General features: G+C 35.3%; 1 protein-coding gene across 1 annotated transcript; it reads right to left on the reverse strand.

Moving 5' to 3' along the window:
* Positions 1-5735: 5735 nt before the first annotated feature.
* On the reverse strand, positions 5736-6332 carry LOC132620198 (nascent polypeptide-associated complex subunit alpha-like protein 3). The gene is made up of 3 exons (XM_060334891.1): positions 6218-6332; positions 6030-6140; positions 5736-5878 (listed from the first exon to the last, which is right to left on the reverse strand). Exons 1-3 carry the CDS (start codon positions 6330-6332, stop codon positions 5736-5738), a joined length of 369 nt encoding a protein of 122 aa, XP_060190874.1.
* Positions 6333-23108: the final 16776 nt, after the last annotated feature.

Raw genomic sequence — 23108 nt, forward strand, 5'->3', positions numbered from 1 at the left:
CAAAAAAAATTCCTTCGTCTAAATATATTTCATAAGAATGTCTAAAATTTCACATCAGATTGCTAGCATATATCATACATTCTCGCTTATTAAAATTATGGATCTGTCACTATTTCTTATGTTCCTTGAACTTAACATGGCATTTTATTTAAAGGAGAAGTATAATATGTTCATCCAAAACAATAATTTGCTTTCGTCTTTCTTACATTCTGCAAAAAAATTAAGATTTTTTTTTTAATTTTGAAATCTTTGCTAAAATTTCTGCAATAGAGAAAAAGTTATTATATACAAAATTAGTCAATTATCTTATGTGAAATTTTAGAAATTCTTATGAAATATATTTAAATGAAGGATTTTTTTTTTTTTTGCTAGTAAGATGATGGAATTGTTGTTATATAAAGTATTAATTTATTTATGTGTTTTTTTTTTTTTTGTGTGTGTTCTAAAATTGTATCCTAAAAGGAGTACATTATCTTTAATGTAATAGGTGAACGGGGGTAATAATAAGAGTTATATATTTTTGTATTTTAATTCTAAAAACTAAAAATAAAACATTTATTCAAAAAAAGAAAATTCTCAACGGAAAATATTGCATAAGGGGGTTATCGTTCCCATTCAATATGTGGAGGGAGTATTGTTTCCCAACCCCTAAATGTTAGGGGGATAAAGTGGGATTGACTCTATATTGACCATAACTTCAAAAGTTTTATCACCATGTAATTATTATGGCATGTTTGAGACTAAATTTATTTTATTTTATTTTTAAAATAGCTTATTTCTTAAACTTTATACTGGTTCAAACTATATCACATGAATTAAAATGGAGGAAGTACAACAGATCAGTGGCGGAGCCAGGATTTCCATCGAGGGGGTTCAAAATATAAAAAAATAAACATACGAAGAAGCCTAAGGGGGTTCAACAGCTACTATATATATATAAAAAATAATTTTAACCTTGTAAAAACAGTGTTTTTTTCCGCCGAGGGGGTTCGGATGAACACCCTCGGCATAGTGTGGCTCCGCCACTGCAACATATTGCACCAATTAAACTAGATGAACATGGTGAAAACTTTAGTAGGAAATTTATTACAACAGTTATTTCGAACTAATAGTTCACGTTTTTAAATTTGTGGTAGCCACTACGTCTTAATCACATTCCTGCGGCGTTTTTTTTCCTTTTTACCGGTGTCTTGTTATTAATTTTTTTCTTTTTTTCTTTTCGGAACCTTTTCTTCCATGTTTACCTTTTTTTTTTCTTGTGTCAGAGACATCTTTATACCAAATAATTTAGTAAATCAAAAGGCAAATGTTTAAATAACATGCTCTCCACCTAAGAATGACTCGTTCTAATCACGAATTTTAATTACAATTCAGTCTTTGTTTCGGATAAAAAAAACTTAAGAATGAAGAAACCCGAATAATAATTACTTATAATTAAAAGAGAGATACTCAAAGGTAGTCTTTGTTTAAGGTAATAAAAACCAACCTAAGAATGAAGGAACTCAAATAATTAACTAAAATAAAAATAAAAGATATCTAGAGGGAGATAAAAAGATAGTCTTTTCTTTTAAGGTAATAAGCAATTTAATTAAATATGAAGGAAGTAATCAATAATTATGATTAAGACATTATCAATAAGTGTGGTGAGATTAAAAAAAAAAAAAAAGGCTGGCTACACCTGTGGCAATAATTATGATTAGGAATGCTTCACATGAGATGCTTAGAATTGTCATATGTTGATGCACCTACACCTTGTGGCAAGGGAGGAATCAAAGAGTGTTTCAAGTAAAAATTAAAAATCAGGATGTTGTGACCAAACTGATCTTACAGAGTGTTGTTTATAGAGCTAGTTTAAAGGACAGCCGGTGCACTAAGCTACCGCTAGGGGTGGGCATTCGGGTCATCGGATTGGATATTTGATTTTCTGGTTGAAGAAATTACAATCCAAATCCAATCCAAAAAAGTTCAGATTGGATTGGATATTTTAAGTTCGGTTTCGAATTATTCGGTTTGGATATTTCGGATTTTCTGATTTGACTCTTGAGACTTAAGACAAACTTATTAGAAACGAAATTGATGTATTAGTTCCACGGAGGTAAATCTAAATCTTAATTGCTCAGTAAAAAAAGTCTTCCAGTTCAAATTAGGATTAACAAATCCAAGTCATGTCCAACATAGTAAATCCATACCAAATAAAAGCATTCTGAAAAAGTGGAAATGAACAAAATAAAATTTAAGTAGTCATCTGAAAAAATAACAAAGAACTCTGCTGTGGGTGACACTAACGTGAGACTTTTAAGACTTGAGAAGTAAGAAAACCCTATATTAAATTTGATTTAGTGGAGAATTATATATTGAACTTAATATTTTAATGGGTAGGACCTTAGGTACTAATCTATTGGACCTTTAGAAACTAGACTTATTAGTACTGGACACATATGATATAGATAGGGCTAGATATAAGGTATAAAATTTTTGGATTTTTGGATATCCAAAAATCTATAGTACTAAATTTATATCCAATCCGAAATTCATAAATTTTAAAAATAAAATCCGAGGTCCAATCCATAATCCAAATATCCAAACCAAATATTTAAAAAGTTTGGATTTCGGGTTGGCCTAAAGTGTGCCCACCCCTAGCTACCGCTATGTGCGAGGTTCGGGAAAGGGCCGTACTACATGGGTCTATTATATGTAGCCTTATCCTACATTCTGCAAGAGGCTGTTTTCACGGCTCGAACTCATGACCTCTCAGTTGGCAGCAACTTTATAGGTTACGCCAAGGCTCCCTTTGTTAATTGAGCTAGTTTGAAGCCATAATTAGCTAGGAGGGTAAAGGAGCTGGATTTCGAGATGTTAGTTGGGAGAGAAATGAGACAGAGAAAGAAGAAATTTGTACTTCATGAAATGAGATTGAATGTGTATTACAACAAGTACTTATACATGAATGAATCAATCCACTAAGTTGACTGGACCCTAACAACTTCCTAACTAACTTCCAGAATATATGCTAACTACTTTTGGGACTTGTAACTAACTAATCAATTCTGTGACCACTTGTGCACTGTGATCCAGTTCGATGGTCTGATCCTTGCATCAATTAGCTATGGATTTTGCTGTTTAAATTGACTATTTTATTTGGAGATTTTTCACTTGCTTGTGTGCAGAACATTTAATCTTTATAGCTATTTGACTTTCCTTGACGAGTTGGTGATTAGTATTTGGACTTATTCGTTGATAGACTGCCAAATACATGTCTACCTGTATTTCAATGGATATTGATTAATAGAGGTCTTATTTATTTGACATGTCTGAGGTTGGTTAAGCATGATAGACTAAATTCTCTGTCCCAAAACATAGAGTAATAAATAAACTATATAGAATTTTGGGTTCTTTTTCCTTTTTTGGATTTAGCAATTGAAAGAACTAAAAAGAATAAGTATGTAAATAAGCTATATTGCTCGGACTCTTAAAAAATGTACTATTCTTGAAGACACGCGTTGATATTTTTGAAGAGTCCGAGCTACATAGTAAATAAGCCTGTGTTTCGTGTATATCATTCTTGGTGATTAGTGAATCGATAAATTCTGAGTGTATGATGTTAAGCCCTGCTTCTGCTTATGAGTTATGATTCATGATGAATTTTGTGCTATCACCAGAATTCTTGTGTCAAAATTAGTAGTATGTTGTGGCTGTACACAGCTGTATGCCTGTATATGTTGAGAAGGTCATTGAGGATTTTCTATACTTGTTTAACAATAGCAGTGTTAGGTGCAAATTGTTCAATCATTTTCAATTTTTCGTCTCTCTTCTCCTCTCCTTTTTTTAGTGCTTCGCTCTCAGTCCTATGTGTAAAGTTGTCTCCGTGTAACCTATAAGTCACGGGTTCGAGCCGTGGAATCAGTGCCACTGATGCTTGCATTGGGGTGCGGCCCTTCCCCTGATCCTGCGTAAACGCGGGATGCTTTGTGCGCCGGGCTGTTCTTGCAGCTCTTAGTCCTACGTGAGCTATGAGATTTGTTTATTGAGGCTTTAACAAAAGCAGGCAAGGGGAAAAAGAGAAGAAAGTTAAATTCACTGTAAACAAGAAAAGTTGATCTTCGTAGGATTACTATGTAAACTTTTTATTTGAATTATCAGTAAGTAATTGGTCTAATTCAATTAAAATTGAATATTCAAATTCAATACATGAATAGAAGTCGCTGGAAAACAGTGCAGTTGCATTGTTACTTGGGTTGAATTCAAAAACATGGCAAATGAGGTTATGTGGCTATGATTTAAAACTCTAAATAGTGGAGAATTTCCTCTGGAGTAACTTGAGATTTTGCAGGGTTTTCTTAAGGAGAATTTAGAATGTCCTTTCCTACTCCTCTGTTGCAGGGTTAAACCAAAATATATATGTTTTTTTAAGAATAGAGGGCCGGCCCTATGGAGAATGTGGTTAGAAATCTATAATAGAATCCAACCACAATAACCTAATTGGATATATTGATGCATAAGAATGTGGTGTTCTAACAGCGGCAGATCAACAAGAAGTTGATGAGCAAAATCCACTGTAAAAAACAAAAAGGAGAGAACTTCTTAAATTCCGATTCCTAACGTCCCCTGATAACCTAACCTAGATAGGCCTGATGTTGTATCTCGGAAATCGTACTGAGGGTTAGAACCCCTCTCTTTCCTTTGATGACTTAATAATTTTATAAAAATTTCGAAATCCATTGTTCTTATTCGTAGTTTTTTTTAACTGTAATATAAAAGTTACTAGTGTAATGCATGAATGGGAAAACAGAACTTTTTTCAAGTTGCAAACAAAAAGCAAAGAGGCAATTGTAAGTCAAACTCATTTAACATTTAGATCATTACAATTTGCTGAATCCTATATGTATGTATCTCATTTACTTTTCTAGAATAAATCTTTTTGGAGGTATATCACTGCATTGGGAGAAGTTCTAAAAAGATATATAAGAGGGACGAACTCCTCCGAGCCACGTGAAAATGTTAGTAAACGGAAGTTCCATTATGGAACAATCACATCCCTTGACAATCAAATTTAGTGCAAGACTGATAACAGGAGGATTAACTTTACAAATCTCCTGATTAAATTCCTAATAACAAAACTGAGCTGAAAATTGAGAAATGTAGCCATCAACATAACTAAGAAGCATTAATAGATATTGCATAATATTAGTAAGTAACAACATAACCTGTTCACCTTGGCCAAAGATCAGAAACAAAACAGAAAAGATATTGGAGTGCCAAGAAACCAGAAAATGGTTGTCCAGGTGAGTTAAAGGCGAATTGAGTTCTAAAAATGTAAAATAACTACGTAGTTAAACACAATTCAACAAACAATCAATAATCAATTTACAATAGCAATAACACTGCAACAACTCAGGAAGCAGGGGAAGGATAGAAAAGCAAAAACTCAATGCACTTCATAAATTGCAAGGCTGGTCTCAAAATGACATACTATAGTACCGGTAGATTCGTCATAGAGGGAGAACTGTCAGGAAAATTGCAAAAAACAGAAACCAGTACACACTACTATCCGTAAGAAACATAGTTGGGGGATTTTAGGGAGATTTCAACCCTAAAGTCCCCCCTCAGGGAAAACATATAAAACAGGTCAGTTACTACTCTGAAAATTGAGACCAAAGTAGTCTCAGCGCTTGCTGCCTCCAACAACTTTGTTGAAACGCATAAATTGCTTCTTACCTTGAAAGTAAACGCAGTGTTTAGCATCTGGAATGATCTTGGCATCTTTCAGCTCTCCTCTCATCTACATCCTCAGCTTGAGACTGCAATTGAGAGCTCAAGTACTCAACCTTTCCCTCACCAAATATAACATATGTGTCTGATGCAGGGCTCTTGAAAACATCTGGTTCCGAGATGACATATAGAAAACCAGAGAAGACAACATAAGGAGAAAACTAAGCACTAGAACAAAAGAAAAAACATTGGAAAAGAAAAAGCAACAAAGCAGTAACATAAATAAGAAATCAGTAACAAAAGTAACTTAAGATTCTCACTCTTTTTGAGCGTGACAAGGCTGACACCCGGGAATGGCTTCATTCCAAGCCTGATCATAGCTTTTCGGCTCTTCTTCTCGCTCCTGCTCAGCTTTGAGCTACCACTAGCCCCTGCAATTTGTTATTTGGCAATTCAGGTGATTAGGTGCATTGTGGACCGTAGAAAAAGTTATTGAAGTTTCATATACCTTGACTATATTTCAACGCTTGCACATCTTTGAGCAAAACATCAGCAAGACTTTCAAAAATAGTAGCTTGATCCTTTAATGCTCCAAGTATTTGGACTTTCGCTTCAAATTTCATTAATTCTCCAAATACATTCTTCGCGTGAGCTTTAGCCTCATCCCTTTTCTTTCACACAAACTTATGTCATCCCGCAAAGACTCTTCAGACTCAACAACAGAACCAGTTATGTCCATCTTCTTTGTCATCCTCCTCAAACGGAGGAGTTCCGCGGCTTCTTTCCTTTCCCTTATTGTTGTGAAGTGGCTGAGACTTATATTAAGATTCTCAATGCGATATATGAGATATTCAATCATCATATATATGAATTTGATTTCGTATAAGAAGTCTTTTCCACTATTACCATACAGATCCTGTTCCCTACGCCTAGCATAAAAAATGTTCAACTCATTGTTATAGAAATGGAGCAAGGTACAGACCTCAAGTTTAGTTGATACAAGGTCGTCATCATCATTGTTTTAAAAGGCAGTTTCAGGAATCATCCCGGGGCTCGCCTCAGGGTAAGACACTGGCTAAACACCCCAGGGCTACGTCGTGGCTTAGTCCCTGTGAGGCTTACGCCCTAAGCGCCCGACTGTACGCCCTAAACACGCCCAATGCTCGTGGCTCGCCTAAAAGTTCTTATACAAATTATATGTTAAATTCCTTAATTAAAATCGTTGACCCTTCTTTAACAAATGAATGATACTTAATAGTTTTTCATCTATATAAATAAGAAGATTGTGTGTAACTCAAATAATTGTTATTATCTGTATTGCAAAAACGTTGAAACAGTAACAAATAATTTCTGAAAACAGAAAAATAGAAACTGGACAGATTCTGGAAAAACCAGTAGAAAACGAAAACAGAAACTGGAAAATATGTAAGAATAAAAATCGAGGCCACTGAATGCACAGTGTGTCCTTAAGGAAATTATTCCCCTCAAGTACCCGAGGTTAATGGAATATATCCTCCCAGAACAGTCACTTTAAAAATGGTGAAAAATTTAAATAAAAACGGGAAAGAACCGGGTCGCGGGTCCGGGTTACTAACGGGTAGGATCGGATAAGTTAATTAATTAATTAAATAAATAATTATTAATTAAGTAATTAAAAATAAATAAAATTTGGTCCAAAAAGATTATTAATCAATCAGATCATTTGACCAAATCCAAATCCAAATCCAAATCCAAATCCAACGAAGCCGAGCCGAGCGACGACGACGGCGCGAGGGGAGACCCTCTTCTTCACCCTTTAGCAACAAGAAGGAGTACTTATACTTTTAGGTAGGAGAACTTTTCTTTCCACTACCTATGAGGGACAAATGCTCATTTCATAAAGTAAGAGGGACAACTCATTTTCCCTCCACTTCTTTTCCCTCCATTTCCCATTCAATCTATCATTTAAACCCAACAATCCCCCACATGAATGGGGAATGACTATAAGATAAAGGAATGCACGGACAAGTGTGTAATTTACAAGCAAGGATTAATTGCATCTGGATAAGTAGGTTTCCCTTTGAACTTTCCGTAGTGAACATATGTCGGATATACTCGGTCAATCGGTAGATTTGATATCTTTGAACCGTAGAGCTTTGGCGTATACCTAGACAACCACATGTCACACAATCAATCCTTTACCGTCTATGGTTCTTACGGTTGTGTTCGTTTCAGCCATGAACACCTCCTGGTTTCATGAGTGTATAGAGAATGGGCTTTTTATAATCATCCTCTTTGAAGCGGCTTACACTTCACACTCACATAGGTGATTCCTAAACGTGTTATCGCGTAGATACACTATTTGGTCAAACCTGCCAAACCTAGAAACCATTAAAAAAACTTAAGCTTTATTAACTCGTTAAAAAGCCTTAATGTTTTATCTTTGTTCCTGAACATTGTCTTCATCACGAGAATGGATTGAGTTATTTGACAATGCCGAACCGTCAGTCACAACTTTGTTTGATCTCCTTGAACCTAGCTCTTGGGATCTCCAGTCTGCTAGGTAGAGTTACCGCCATGATGACTTGTCCTAAGCCTTAAACCCATTCCCTTAGATGATCTTTCAACCGCCTTTCTAGTTAGGCCTTTTGTAAGTGGATCCGACACGTTATCTCTAGACTTTACATAGTCAATAGTGATAATTCCACTAGAGAGTAGTTGTCTCACGGTATTATGTCTCTGTCGTATATGACGAGATTTTCCGTTGTACATAACGCTCCCTGCCCTACCTATTGCTGCTTGACTATCACAATGTATGCATATAGGTCCAGAGGTTTGGGCCAGAATGGAATATCTTCTAAGAAATTCCGGAGCCATTCAGCTTCTTCACCGGCTTTATCTAAAGCTATAAATTCAGATTCCATTGTGGAACGGGCGATACACGACTGTTTGGATAATTTCCAAGAAACTGCTCCTCCACCAACGATGAAAACATATCCACTTGTGGATTTAACTTCAGATGATCCGGTGATCCGGTTTGCATCACTATATCCCTTAATTACTGCGGGATATTTATTATAATGCAAAGCATAGTTTTGGGTGTGTTTCAAATACCCCAAGACTCGTTTCATTTCCATCCAATGAGTTTGATTGGGATTACTCATGAATCGACTCAGCTTGCTAATAGCACATGCTATATCTGGTCGTGTACAATTCATAATATACATTAAACTTCCCAAAACTCGTGCATAGTCCAATTGAGAGTCACTTTCACCTTCATTCTTTTGAAGTGCAAAACTTACATCAATTGGAGTCTTTGCAACATTGAAGTTTAAATACTTGAACTTGTCAAGTACCTTTTCAATATAATGTGACTGTGATAATGCTAGACCTTGTGGAGTTTTATGAATCCTAATTCCTAAGATCAAATCAGCAACCCCTAAGTCTTTCATGTCAAATTTGCTAGCGAGCATACGCTTCGTAGCATTTACATCGGCAATATCTCTACTCATTATCAACATGTCATCAACATATAAACAAACAATGACTTCATGATTTGGAGTATTTTTAATGTAAACACAATTGTCACACTCATTAATCTTAAATCCATTTGCCAACATTGTTTGGTCAAATTTCGCATGCCATTGTTTGGGTGCTTGTTTAAGTCCATAAAGTGACTTAACAAGTTTGCACACTTTCCTTTCTTTACCAGGAACCACAAAACCCTCAGGTTGTTCCATGTAAATTTCTTCCTCCAATTCTCCATTTAAGAAAGCTGTCTTGACATCCATTTGATGGATTTCAAGACCATATACGGCCGCCAGTGCCACTAACACCCGAATAGATGTTATTCTTGTTACCGGCGAGTATGTGTCAAAGTAATCAAGGCCTTCTCTTTGTCTATAACCTTTGACCACAAGTCTTGCCTTATATTTATCAATAGTGCCATCAGCTTTCATTTTTCTTTTGAAAATCCATTTTGATCCTAAAGGTTTTTTTTTTGCAGGAGGAAGATCAACCAATTCCCATGTATAATTGTTCAAAATTGATTCAATCTCACTGTTGACTGCCTCTTTCCAAAATGCTGAATCAGAAGATGACATCGCTGCTTTAAATGTTTGAGGCTCATTTTCAAGCAAGAATGTCACAAAATCTGGTCCAAAGGAAGTAGATGTCCTTTGACGTTTGCTACGCCTTGGACCTTGGATCCTCTTCACTTGGTATACTTTCCTTTGGTTCTTCCCGCGATCGTTTAGATCTTTCACTTGACGACTCACATTCAGTTTTATACGGATAAATGTTTTCAAAGAATTCAGCATTATCTGATTCAATTACCGTATTAGCATGAATTTCGGGATTGTCCGATCTGTGAACCAAAAACCGACAAGCTTTGCTGTTTGTAGCATAGCCAATAAAAACACAATCCACAGTTTTTTGGTCCGATTTTTACCCTTTTGGGCAAAGGAACTTGGACCTTTGCTAAACACCCCCACACTTTGAAATATTTCAAGTTGGGTTTTCTTCCTTTCCATAGTTCATATGGAATAGATTGTGTTTTGCTGTGGGGAACCCTGTTAAGTATTCGGTTAGCTGTAAGGATAGCTTCCCCCCACAAGCTCTGCGGTAAACCGGAACTTATTAGTAAAGCATTCATCATTTCCTTTAATGTTCGGTTTTTTCTTTCCGCAATTCCATTTGATTGTGGTGTGTAGGAGGCAGTAGTTTGATGAATAATCCCATATTCTAAACATATCTCTGCAAAAGGAGATTCGTATTCTCCACCCCTATCACTTCTAATCATTTTTATCTTTTTATTCAATTGGTTTTCCACTTCGTTTTTGTATTGCTTAAATGCATCAATTGCTTCATCCTTACTATTAAGCAAATACACATAACAATATCGAGTACAATCGTCAATAAAAGTTATAAAATACTTTTTCCCACCGCGAGATGGTATTGACTTCATATCACATATATCTGTGTGGATTAAGTCTAAAGGATTTGAACTCCTATAAATAGACTTATATGGATGTTTAACAAACTTAGATTCAACACATATTTCACATTTTGATTTATTACACTCGAATTTAGGCAATACTTCTAAATTAATTAATTTTCGCAAGGTTTTGTAATTGACATGTCCTAAACGAACATGCCATAAATCATTTGACTCCAATAAGTAAGACGAAGCTGAATTCTTATTAATACTGTCAACAACCATTACATTGAGTTTGAAAAGGCCCTCGATGAGGTAGCCCTTTCCTATGAACATATCATTCTTACTTATTACAATTTTCTCACTAACCAGCACGCACTTAAACCCGTTTTTGACGAGTAGTCCGGCTGAAACTAAATTCTTCCTAATTGTTGGAACGTGCAGAACATTGTTGAGAGTCAGCACCTTCCCGGAAGTCATCTTCAGAAGTATCTTCCCATATCCTTCAACCTTGGCTGTTGCAGTATTTCCCATAAACAGTTCCTCTTCGGGTCCAGCGGGAGCATAGGTTGCCAATGCTTCTTTTACAGCGCAAACATGTCGAGTGGCACCAGAATCAAGCCACCACTCCTTTGGATTTCCAACCAAATTGCACTCCGATAGCATTGCACACATATCATCCATGTCATCATTCTTCTCCACCATATTGGCTTGTCCCTTTCCCTTGTCCTTTTTCGGGAGACGACAATCGGGGGCTTTGTGGCCATCTTTCCCACAATTGTAGCAATTTCCCTTGAATTTTTTCTTGTTCTGCTCCTTAATCTTTCCAAAAGGTTTCTTCCTTTTCTTATTCTTTGGAGCAGCTTCTTCAACGATGTTCACTCCCATAATCGTTGAATTTCCACGCGACTTCTTTTCAGCTGTTTTGTTATCTTCCTCAATCTTGAGACGAATCATAAGATCTTCCAACTTCATTTCCTTGCGCTTGTGCTTTAGATAATTTTTGAAATCTCTCCACGAAGGAGGCAACTTTTCAATCATTGCAGCCACTTGAAATGCTTCGTTAACTACCATTCCTTCAGCGATAAGGTCATGAAAAATAAGTTGAAGCTCTTGAACTTGGGTTCCAACGGTTCTGCTGTCTATCATTTTATAGTCTAGAAACTTGGCAACCACAAATTTTTTCAAGCACGCGTCTTCAGCCTTATACTTCTTCTCAAGTGCATCCCACAATTCTTTAGAAGTTTTCATAGCACTGTAGACATTGTACAAATCATCCTCCAAAGCACTTAGGATGTAGCCCTTACATAGAAAATCTGCCTGTTTCCATGCCTCAGCAATCATAAATTTTTCATTGGCTGGCATATCAGCAGCAGGCACAGGAGGGTCTTCGTTGGTGAACTTCTGCATACCAAGAGTGGTAAGCCAAAAGAACACCCTTTGCTGCCATCCTTTGAAATTGGCTCCAGAAAATTTCCACGGTTTTTCTACCGGTGGCACAGCAGTTCGGTTTGTTGCCGCAACAGTCGCAGAAGTAGTAGCGCTTTTAGTTGCCATTTCTTTTCACTGTCAAGATAGACAAACTGTGTTAATATTCAGAATAACAAACTTTTTACAACAGCAACGATGAAGTTTTTATGTTCTTCAAATCGTTGTACAAGTATGAACTTTAATATTCCAACGAAGTTTTTATGTCTTCAAGTCAGAATACGAAATTTCATACGGAGTAGAAAACCACACAGGTTTTAGTCTCCAAAACAGAATACAGATTAATATATAAAAAAACAAAATAATTTCCTTAAGATTGTTATTATCTGTATTGCAAAAACGTTGAAACATTAACAAATAATTTCTGAAAACAGGAAAACAGAAACTGGACAGATTCTGGAAAAACCAGTAGAAAACGAAAACAGAAACTGGAAAATATGTAAGAATAAAAATCGAGCCCACTGAATGCACAGTGTGTCCTTAAGGAAATTATTCCCCTCAAGTACCCGAGGTTAATGGAATATATCCTCCCAGGATAGAACGATCTTATTCACCGGTGTATCGGTACCTAAAACAACGGTGTCAGCGAACCACTCAACAGCAGTAAAGTACACTGGAATTTGTTTGTGCAGAAGGAGAAGAAGTGTTGTAGTTCAGAAAAATTAGTAAGGAAAATTCTGAGGAATCAAACGAGTTTATAGCCATGGAAGTACTGTTTCTGAAGGTTTGCAACCCTTCAGAACAGTCACTTTAAAAACGGTGGGAAATTTAATAAAATTTGGTCCAAAAAGATTATCAATCAATCAGATCAAAGCCGAAGCCGAGCGACGACGACGGCGCGAGGGGAGACCCTCTTCTTCACCCTTTAGCAACAAGAAGGAGTACTTCTACTTTTAAGTAGGAGAACTTTTCTTTCCACTACCTATGAGGGATAAATGCTCATTTCATAAAGCAAGAGGGACAACTCATTTTCCCTCCATTTCCCATTCAATCTATCATTTAAACCCAACAATAATAAGTCGTAGTATTGCATATTTACTATTTGAGAACATCGTGAGGGTGATTATCACTTAATATTTCTTTTAAAAATACATAGCCGATTCGTACATTTTCGCGTGTCATTGGTCTTTTGTCCTATGTATCAAAATTATCATATTTTATTATTTCGTTATTTGAAAGTAATTTAATTTTATTCATGAAGGAGTTAAGTTTTAATTATAATACTAATAAAGTTTATTGCTATAAAATGAACAATATGATAGTAATATCATTTTAAGAAATTTTGATTTTTTTCATCATTTGAAAGTTAAGATGTTAGAGTTGATTTGTATTGCACAATAGCTTTTATTTCATTGTATTGTTTATACTTGTAAAATTATGTTATATATAATTACAAGTTGTAAGCAGGGGTGACTCAAGGGTGAGGCTAGTAAAGCTTTTGGTTTAGGCCCAAAAAATTTTACCGATGAATTTTATCATATTAAAGATTGTAAAAAGAAGTACAAAATATATATATAACAAAAGAAAGAAAAAACACTATCTATATTTTAAGAGCAATATTTTAAAACTTTGAAGTAAACTACTCCAGTCATCATACTATTAAATAAAGTTTTTACAATAACATCCTAGGTAATGTCTTTAAAACACATGGCTGATATCTTTTTGACTTGAATTGATCCTCACTGATATAAATAATAATGTTACTATATGAAGTAAAAGACAACAAGTATGAAAAATAAAAAGGCAACACTAATTTTTTTTGTATATGTGTTTATACTTAAGGCCTCATATTTAAATTTAGCTTTAGGCCACTAAGTTTTATGAAATACTAAAAATTAAATACCTATGGGGCTTATGCCTCGCCGAGACAAATGTAAAACGCCCCGCCTTACGCCCTCGCCTTTTAAAACACAGGTCTATCATCTCTTAATTCTGGAATAAGGTCTGCCAATTGGAAATAATTTCCTTCCCTGGCTAGACTCACAACCCAAGAGAGAAGGATCACTATAATTTCTACCAAGTTTTAGAAATTCTTCCCTCTTCCGATGACTAAAGGATTGCTATTTGTAAATAAGTTGTTCAACGGTAGTAACTGAGACTTTTCTTCTGGATCCATGTTCTTGATATATTACTGACGAAATAATCAATTACGTGATAAAAACAAAAAGAGCACAATTACGTAATATACTCTAATCAATTATGTGATATACGCGAATCAATTGTGTTTTGATGATTTGACAAACACTAGAGGGACTAGTTACTCGATTAGGTCCCCTGAGTGCAGTACAGTCAACGCGCCACAGCTGTAAAGGTACAGTACTTTTACTGTGCCGACTGGCAGAACCGCAGCAACACAGCTGCAGCGTGCTGAAGGTCAAACCTGTAGCTAAAGGCCAATTGTAAAAGATGAAAGGTCCTATCCGTGGTCACGTACTACTCACATGCTCCCCAATGTATATACAACATGTTATTAGGTTAAATGTATCACTTGCAAAATCAGAAAATACATTCTCTCTCAAGTTTAGCCGCCACTGCTCTCTTGGTGCTTTCAAGAACAAAGCTTCATCAAACTCAAGGACCGGATCCCAACAACTGAAGATGTCTTAAGTCCTAAAGTTTGTTAAGTCTTTGTTACTTTGTTCTTACTTGTAATCCTACACTAGTTTCAAGAAGTGTCATTGTAGGAAGTTTCTCAACCTTATTTATTTTGTTGTCTTGGCTAGAGTTAGTCAAGGTCAGTAGTTTGTTGGCTAGAGTTAGTCAATAGGAGTTGGTTGCTTGGCTAGAGTTAGTTAGGGGTTGTAGCTTACAATAGAGTTATTGTAAGGGGTGAGGGATTAAGAGTTTAATTCACAGGTTACTAAGGTTGTAATCTAAAAGTTGCTCAGTTATTGAAGTTGAAATCTTACTCCAATAGGCCGTGGTTTATAATCCCCTGAGCAGGGAGTTTTCCACGTAAATATTGTGTCTCATTTACTTCCTGTTCTGTTTACTTGAGGGAATAGATAGAGAACCTGGTTCTCTATACTGTTTGGTGGACTCTTAGTTTCTATCAGTTAGTATCAGAGAATCAGCTTCAACAACCAATGGATGTATATTAAATTGATGTACCACATTTAACCCCTGAAGAAGGGCCAGAGTTGAAGAACAACAATTGATGTTGTGGATACTCTTGTTGCAAAGCCTATGATTCGATGAACATCACCATCACGTATGACACCACCTATACCACAATATTCCCTGTCAGTTGAGGCAGCACCATTGACGTTAAGCTTATAGTAACCTGCTTGCGAAGGGTTCAACTTTAGGTAAAGTAGTAGAATATCATAATACGGTTAATCAACTGAGAAATATTTTTGGGGACCTTGGGTTTCTATTAGGTGTTTTTTTGAGCGTTGTCCAAATGTGCCATAAGTAGAAAGAGATAAAGACTTCAGGAGAGCCACTGATAGTGCTAGATGTTGGTGCTGAATGCATAATTTTTATACAGCTGGAGTTGTGGAGGAGGAGAAATGCGGATATTGTTAACAAAGCTTGTTAAGTCTATAGATTGCTAAAGTTGAATGGCGTTCGGGCAGTCAAATAAAATATTTGCAGCTGTTTCAGTTGCATTCATATTGCATAGCTTGCAATTTGGGTTATTAGTAATCTTAGCATGATGAAGATTGGCTGTTGTAGACAGTCTATTGTCACAACCTAGCCATAGGAAGTGCTTGAGTTTTGGCAACATGAGGAGTGAAGTTGTTTGAAATAGCATGATAAATAGATTTAATTGTAAACTGGCCTGTGGAGGTGAGGGACCAAGTGATCTTGTCATGTGAGACTATGTTTGGGGAAATAATAGACTCATTTTTATGCACAATTTCCATGGGTAGAACAACTGATCGATAGAAGATTTAAATCCCAGCTATTGTTAGTTCTATAGTCAGCTGAAGATGAGTGCATATGATGAACTAAATACTTAGCTGTCTCATACTATGGGCTATAAGTTGTCTCATGCTAAGTTGTGCATCTAGCCAATTGTCTGTCCAGAACTTAATAAAATGACAAATAGACCTGCTCAATGTACCTAGGAGAGCTCCTAGGCAACGAGGGGATATTGCCTTATTCCTACTCAATTTAGGTCACTCACTGCTCTTTTAGTAGGATTAAACTAAGTCCTAGCGCTAACAGAGTTCTTTTTTTTTTTCCTTTTTAGGGATGACACTCCCTAGCCATATGTTTGCAGCTTGTAAAGCCTTTTAATGAAGAAAAAAGATCAGGAAAAGAGCTGCAGGAAAACCAAAACTAAAGAAAAGTATTAAAAAAAAGGAATCCACTAATTTCGGTCATCCCAAACACCAGATGTCCATGCCCGCCCATTTTGTCTCGCTTCTAAATGGAATGACTGTCTTAGTTACGCTGCGCTCCCAAGTTATACGGACTTTCGAAAAAAAAATGCCACGCGGAGCGTGTCAGCTCAACGAATGGCTTGTACAAGAATCCGAGGAGCCTATGGTTCCATATACAACTATATTATTTAGCTCGTTCGCTTTCTGTTACCTGCTCGAACTATTACTATTAGCTAAATAACCCTTTCTTTGTGTTTAAGCGCGGTTAGACACAACCAAAGCAAAGGGAGAAAAGAGCTATAGGAAAGACTTATTCGCTGAACTGCAAAGATTTCTATTGTTGAGCTGGGTGAGCTAGGCTGCACTCGCCTTTTTTTTCTAACTGGCTATGCCGAAAGAGAGATCATTTAGTTCTACATTCTGATTACAGATCCCTCCATCTTACGTTGAGTTAACTGGAACTTAGATAAAGCGATAGACTGAAGAGACTCTATCCCTGATTGGGTCTTTGATTTTAGGCCCTTTCTAGGAGGGTATCTTTTTTTTGTTAATATCAGCCTGGCTCGCTTGGACTTCCGGTTTTTCTTTTTTCCCACCACAAACAGATTTGCCGCATGAATTGGATAGAGTCCCCCTGATTTCGGCATTCAAGCACCAATCCCTTGAACCACGGGCGTGGGTTCGGCCGAACCCAATAGCTTTGGTCCGGTCGAACCCAGTAGCTTTGGTCCGAGCCATATATTTGTAATAATTTGTTTGTCAAATATGTACAAATTATTAATTTAAAATCCAATAATATTAAAGAATTAGAATCATGAACCCACAAGCTTCAAATTCTGGCTCCGCCTAACACTCAGGCGGCAGATAACAGCATAGTCAAAGCACTCTGCTACGGAAGCATCCGGTACAAGCATCGATTTAATCCCTTTTTGACACATCTGCCAACCAAGCATCAAAGTTTTCCAAACACGAGAAGACTGAGAAGAATGGTTATATATTTAGAAATATATGAGTAGAAGCCCAAGATGCAGCTGGGTTGTGAAACATTCTCCTGGCAGTACCTGCCAGGAGGGCATAAGTTAGAAAAATATTCAATCCTACATGTAATATACACAGAAAATATATGGTATATACATCAAAGTTTATTTGTTTTTTTCAATTCCATTGGGACATCTAGTTTGTCTAAATCAGCCCAACAATCAACTTCTTACCCCAATTAACCTCTAGGTCATCTAGTTCATTGTTCTTTTATTACCACATTGCCTATTTTGTTGACAAAGCTTTGATCCCCTACTGTCGTTTTTACTCTTTCTCACATGTCCCTTTTATTTTCCAGTCCCTTTTTAAACCTTTTTCAAAATAGTACTCCACGTAACTGCTCTTAAGCAAATTGCAAAGAGGGGTTGAATGTCTTAGGCCCTATTGCATGCTACGACACACACAAAGAAATTTGCTTGGCTGAAATAAAATCTCCAGAATAAGCTTCAAAAGCATAGTGTTTTGCCTCTCACGATTAGTACACATGTAATAAGTTCATGAATTAATTTGTTTTTTACTTCTTCCACTTTTGGGACATTTCAGAAAATATTCATAAGTCCTCTGGGGAGTGTACATACTGTATCAAAATATATAAAAGGTGTATATATACATTTTATACAAATGCATCTCTTATACATTGCTTATACAATACTTATACATACAATGAACACATAAGGTCGTGTAAAAACACGGTATAACAATGTATACGAGGTATATATACCTGTATACACTATTATACATTATATATACATATATACACACACATATGATATTTGTACATTATTTATAAGTTGAGTAACTTCCCCTGCATCCCGAAGATCATCTTGAAAAGTGAAATAGTTGTCATCTCCATTGTAGAAAATCATATTGGATCCATCAAATTGGAATTTTTCTTTACTGGAAGTTGTATTTGTTCTAGTTATGTTCTGGGTTTGAAGATAAGTATCAGTTGGATTCAAGAAACTATTCCAGTTCCCATAAACTTAGTTTCCATCTTCTTATAGGAAAAGAACAACTGAGGTAGTGTTTCCATCTTCCCATGATGTGTGTTAAGAATAACACAAAGGTGATCATCAACTATAGGGACAATGAGACACCACTTGTTGGTCGTGTGTGGGATCATCACTTCAATATGGTACTTGAAATGTTAAGAGAATTTTGGACAACAAAACCTGTTATTAACAAAATAGGTTTATGTTGGAAAAAAAGAAAGAAAGAAAGATACGTTTATAAGCAAAATATTCCTTCGGGAAGATTCTGTCATCATTATACGGCCTTTAAAGGACATCATATTAAGAACGACTTCAATATTGATTAATTAGTGGGAAAATGACTTGATAATACAACTTTAAACTCTATATTACAAAATATAAGGATACTTTTCCTTCTTTACAAAACATACCAATAAAATTACAAAATATACTAAATTTGGGATTAATGTAATACCCACGATTTTGGACTTTTTTTTTTAGGAAGAAAATTTAATTTTTAAATGTGGGCTTGATTTTAGGATAATTACCAATTAAATTTATTCTTATTCTCAAAAAGATTTCCCTTTCTATAGTTGTTGATAGACACCATTCTTGCTTGATAACCCCTTTCTTTTAATGTCTCGTTACCATCTTCTTCTTCTTGCCTGATTACCATGGATTTTGATATTTATATATTGTCCTATATGTCTTTGTTTTCTTCTTTTGTGACATGATGATTTTCTGTTGTGGATATATGATACATTATTTTTGTGTACTCCAATTCGATTTTCTTCTTCATCGGTTCAACCCCAATTTCATCTCTGCAATTTTGTTTCAAACAAGACAAAACACAAAGCATTATACTCTCTCCACTCTCAAATATTAGTATAGTTGTTTTAGCAAATTGAATTTATTTCAAAATAAATAAAGTTTTATATGAAGATGTTCCTTCAAGCCATACATATGACTTTTATCGAACACAACTTTCTGCAAAGTCCTATTTGTATCTATGAGATCGAATATGGGATTCTTAAGAACAAATCATTTATCCCCCGCATTTAACATGAACCTTTATACAAATTTTATACAGTTGTATACATATTTCATTCCGTTTTTACACAGTTTTCATACACGAAAAATGTGAGAATTCTAAACTTTGAGCGAGATATACATATTTCATATAGTTTTCATACACAAAATTTGAGCAAAATTTTTAAGCCTTGGATGAGATATACATATTTCATACCGTTGTCATACACAAATATTGAGCGAAATTTTTTACCCTTGAGCGATATATACACATTTAATACATTTTTCATACACAAAAATTTGATCGAATTTTCCAAGACTTGAGCGAAAATTTTCATATATATTTTGTAAGAAATCTATTGATATGTTTTGTAAACTGAAAAGTATAGTTATAGTTTGTAATGTACCCTATTCTTATGTATATATACGTAATACTCCTTTAATTAGTACCTTTATCTTTCTCTTCAGTTTTGATTTTTCCTGCATATATTTATCTTTTTTATGTTTCAACTGATTTAACTTTTCAATCTGAATACAATTTTTTGGAATTAGCTATTCCTCTTGCCTTGTTTGATGGATCAAGAAGTAAGTCCTTTTGGCTCATTAGTGTATGGATTTTATGAAATAAGCTGAAGGCATATTATTATGACTTGACATTAGGCCTACTAATTCCACATATGTAAGCTTGCTCATATTGTCGGTCCCAAAATTTAGATAAAGAGGAGAGTTGCAGTAGGTTTACATCCAAAATAAAACTTGTCAATTCACAATGAACGATGACAACTTAGCTAATCCCAATTTCTTTGGGATTGAGTTATAGTTATTATTATTGAATTTAGGCCCTGTAAGCGCCCTGGGTCTAAATCCAAGTTGATGTAGGAAGTTGAGGTTGAACTTGGTGTTGTTGGTGCCAAAATTAGATTTTTTCAATTGATTAGTGCCAACGTTAGATTTTTCAATTGAATAACAATCCTAAGCACCATAATAAAATAAATGGAAACGGTCAAATATATCCTCTCCATTATGCTTTCGGTCCAATCTTTATATACCAAACCCCCGTGCCTCACCATGGTCACGTCGCGTGGGCCAACGCAACCAACTTGGTCACTATGTTCTTCGCGTCACGAGGTCCCTTTCCGGCCCGGACAATTCGTCGTAAGACGCTCATAACTATTTACTCCGACGTTGTATTGACAAATGGTTTGCTCCGTTGAAAACTAGACTCATAGAGCTTTAATGTGATAGGTAGATCACCCCGAGATTAAAAACACAGGTCGCAACACTCACTTGAAGTTGACCCTTGTTCAAATCCATTTTGAAAACTTAACTTACGGGGGACTTCCACCTCGACTTTTGATGTCAACTTTTCTAATAACAAAATTCTCATAAATACACTTAACTACATCCAAAATTCTTTAGGGCTCGAGTATCATAACATCCATTTTATATACACTCATAGCATATACGCAGTATGCACATGCATACAAGAATTTTGCCAACAATTTAGGGATTCGTGTATCAATGTATGTCTGCTATAAAATGTAAAATATAGTTATATTTTGTAATTATTTTAAAGTATTGCCATAAAGTGTAATTTTGGAACATAATCCGTTACATTAAGTAATTTTTCCTATAATTAAGGGATTGTTGACTGAAAATTGTCAAGAAGGCTTGTTTATGGGCGGCCCATCCCAAAAATAGGCCCACGTGACGGCATTGTCGTTGGGCTTTGGCCTTTATTTTACCAGGCCATACAAGAACCAGATTTATTGTGAGACGAAATGTCACAATCATTATCAAAGTTTTCGTTGTTTAGCTTTTGATTTTTCCCATCTTTAATAATTTCATACTAATCGATTTTCATTCGATTGATTGATTGGTCAAGATAGTTAGCTTAACTGAATAAATTCCATTAATTTACCTATTACAAGTCACTTATGGTATGTATGGTCAAGGGTACCATTCCTAATCTCAAAAATCATGATTAGGTATGTTTTATATTTTTCTCTCTGTCCTATTCTTAATAATCGGTGAACACTTTCTGATCATTTGGAATTCAAATATTATTGTTGCGTCATCATGCATTTGTTGACACTCCTAATTATGGACCCTAACTAAGAAATCAACCTAATCACTTTGCTAGAATCTTTTTTGGTAATGTCACAGTTTCATGACACATATTGTTCATCGCACAAATTTAACTTTCGAGCAACACCACATCAAACAACAAAAGCACATGTACCATATGCACTTGAACGATACCTTCTAAAACTTTTCATTTTTCTGTGTTATTTCAATGTGAAATTCGTCTAAAGTGTCATGCAGCTTATCTTCAGAAGCTTGTCAATTTAAAACCCTATCAATCCTGTTTGCCCCGTCCTCATCAGCCCGCCCTCTGTTAAGGGCATTACGGCATTACAAGACATTTTGTTTTCCTTTTAATTGCTTCCCATGATAGTCATAATAGATGAGCTGTATTATAATTCCATAAATATTTTTTTCCAGATGTTTTAAGCACATTTGGAGATAAAAAATAAAAAAATATATTTGATACACTTATCCTAGTCCTAGATCATGAGAAGATTTCCCATCACATCCAATAATCTTTTCTCCACTTCATCATGGTGTGAACTGTGAATCATTATTTTCCCCGTTAGTGATTCATGTATGCAGTTTTTAGCACAAATGATAGAATTTTGAACTCGAATTCATAATATTCAAATCAACATCAGCATCTGCTTTTGGTTCTTCCAAAACTCTTTGTCTTCATCTTTTCTGTACATATAAAAAGGAGGGGCTACAAGAAACTCGATACCTTTTCATAATCTTGAAAATTTTCTTTTGCAAAGTTCAACTTTCAGTTTTTTTTTTTTTTTTTTAAGTTCAATGTCTCAAATAATTCTTATTTAAATATATTGATTAGAAACGAAAATGCATCATTCCTTCTACTATATATATATTGCGCAACAAGTCTTTACAGATTTAATTATGGGAAACCTACGCATATGTACTTTCGGCCAAATTTAATTACCGGTAGTAGCTCAAATATACAAAATTTATACACTTATATGTATATTGAATGTATAGTATATGTATATTTAAGTATAAATTTACAAAACCTATATATTTGCTGGTTATTTTATAAACTAGATCACCCAAAGGTTATGGCTGTAATTTTCCCTTTAACTATTCTATCTACATTTTTCTCATTGTTAATTTCAATAGATCTTGACGTAACTCAACCTCAAAAGCTAGTTCATGAGGGGAAGATTGTCCAAAACCATACAAGGAGACCAAGTGTCAATTATCCACCGATGTAGGACTCCAACATAATCAAGGAGGTAATAAGTTGTTCTTAACTTCTTATACAAACTTTCACTAATCTAGCTAGTTTTCTTTTATATATTAAAAATGGAGCCTGGATGATACCAATCGTGTAAAGAAACTTAACGATAAAGGTCTTGGAGAAAAAGTTAAATTACTACACAATGTCATTACTACGAACACGGTTAAATGTGCACACTATTAAAAATAAAGGTTTTTTTCCACCGACATTCAATGGGAAATTTATGTTGTAAAACATGATTTTTTCACCTCATTCCTACCGAACCAGCTCACTGGGAAAAT

Source organism: Lycium barbarum, chromosome 11 (assembly GCF_019175385.1).
Source record: "Lycium barbarum isolate Lr01 chromosome 11, ASM1917538v2, whole genome shotgun sequence".
Classification (NCBI taxonomy): Eukaryota; Viridiplantae; Streptophyta; class Magnoliopsida; order Solanales; family Solanaceae; genus Lycium; species Lycium barbarum.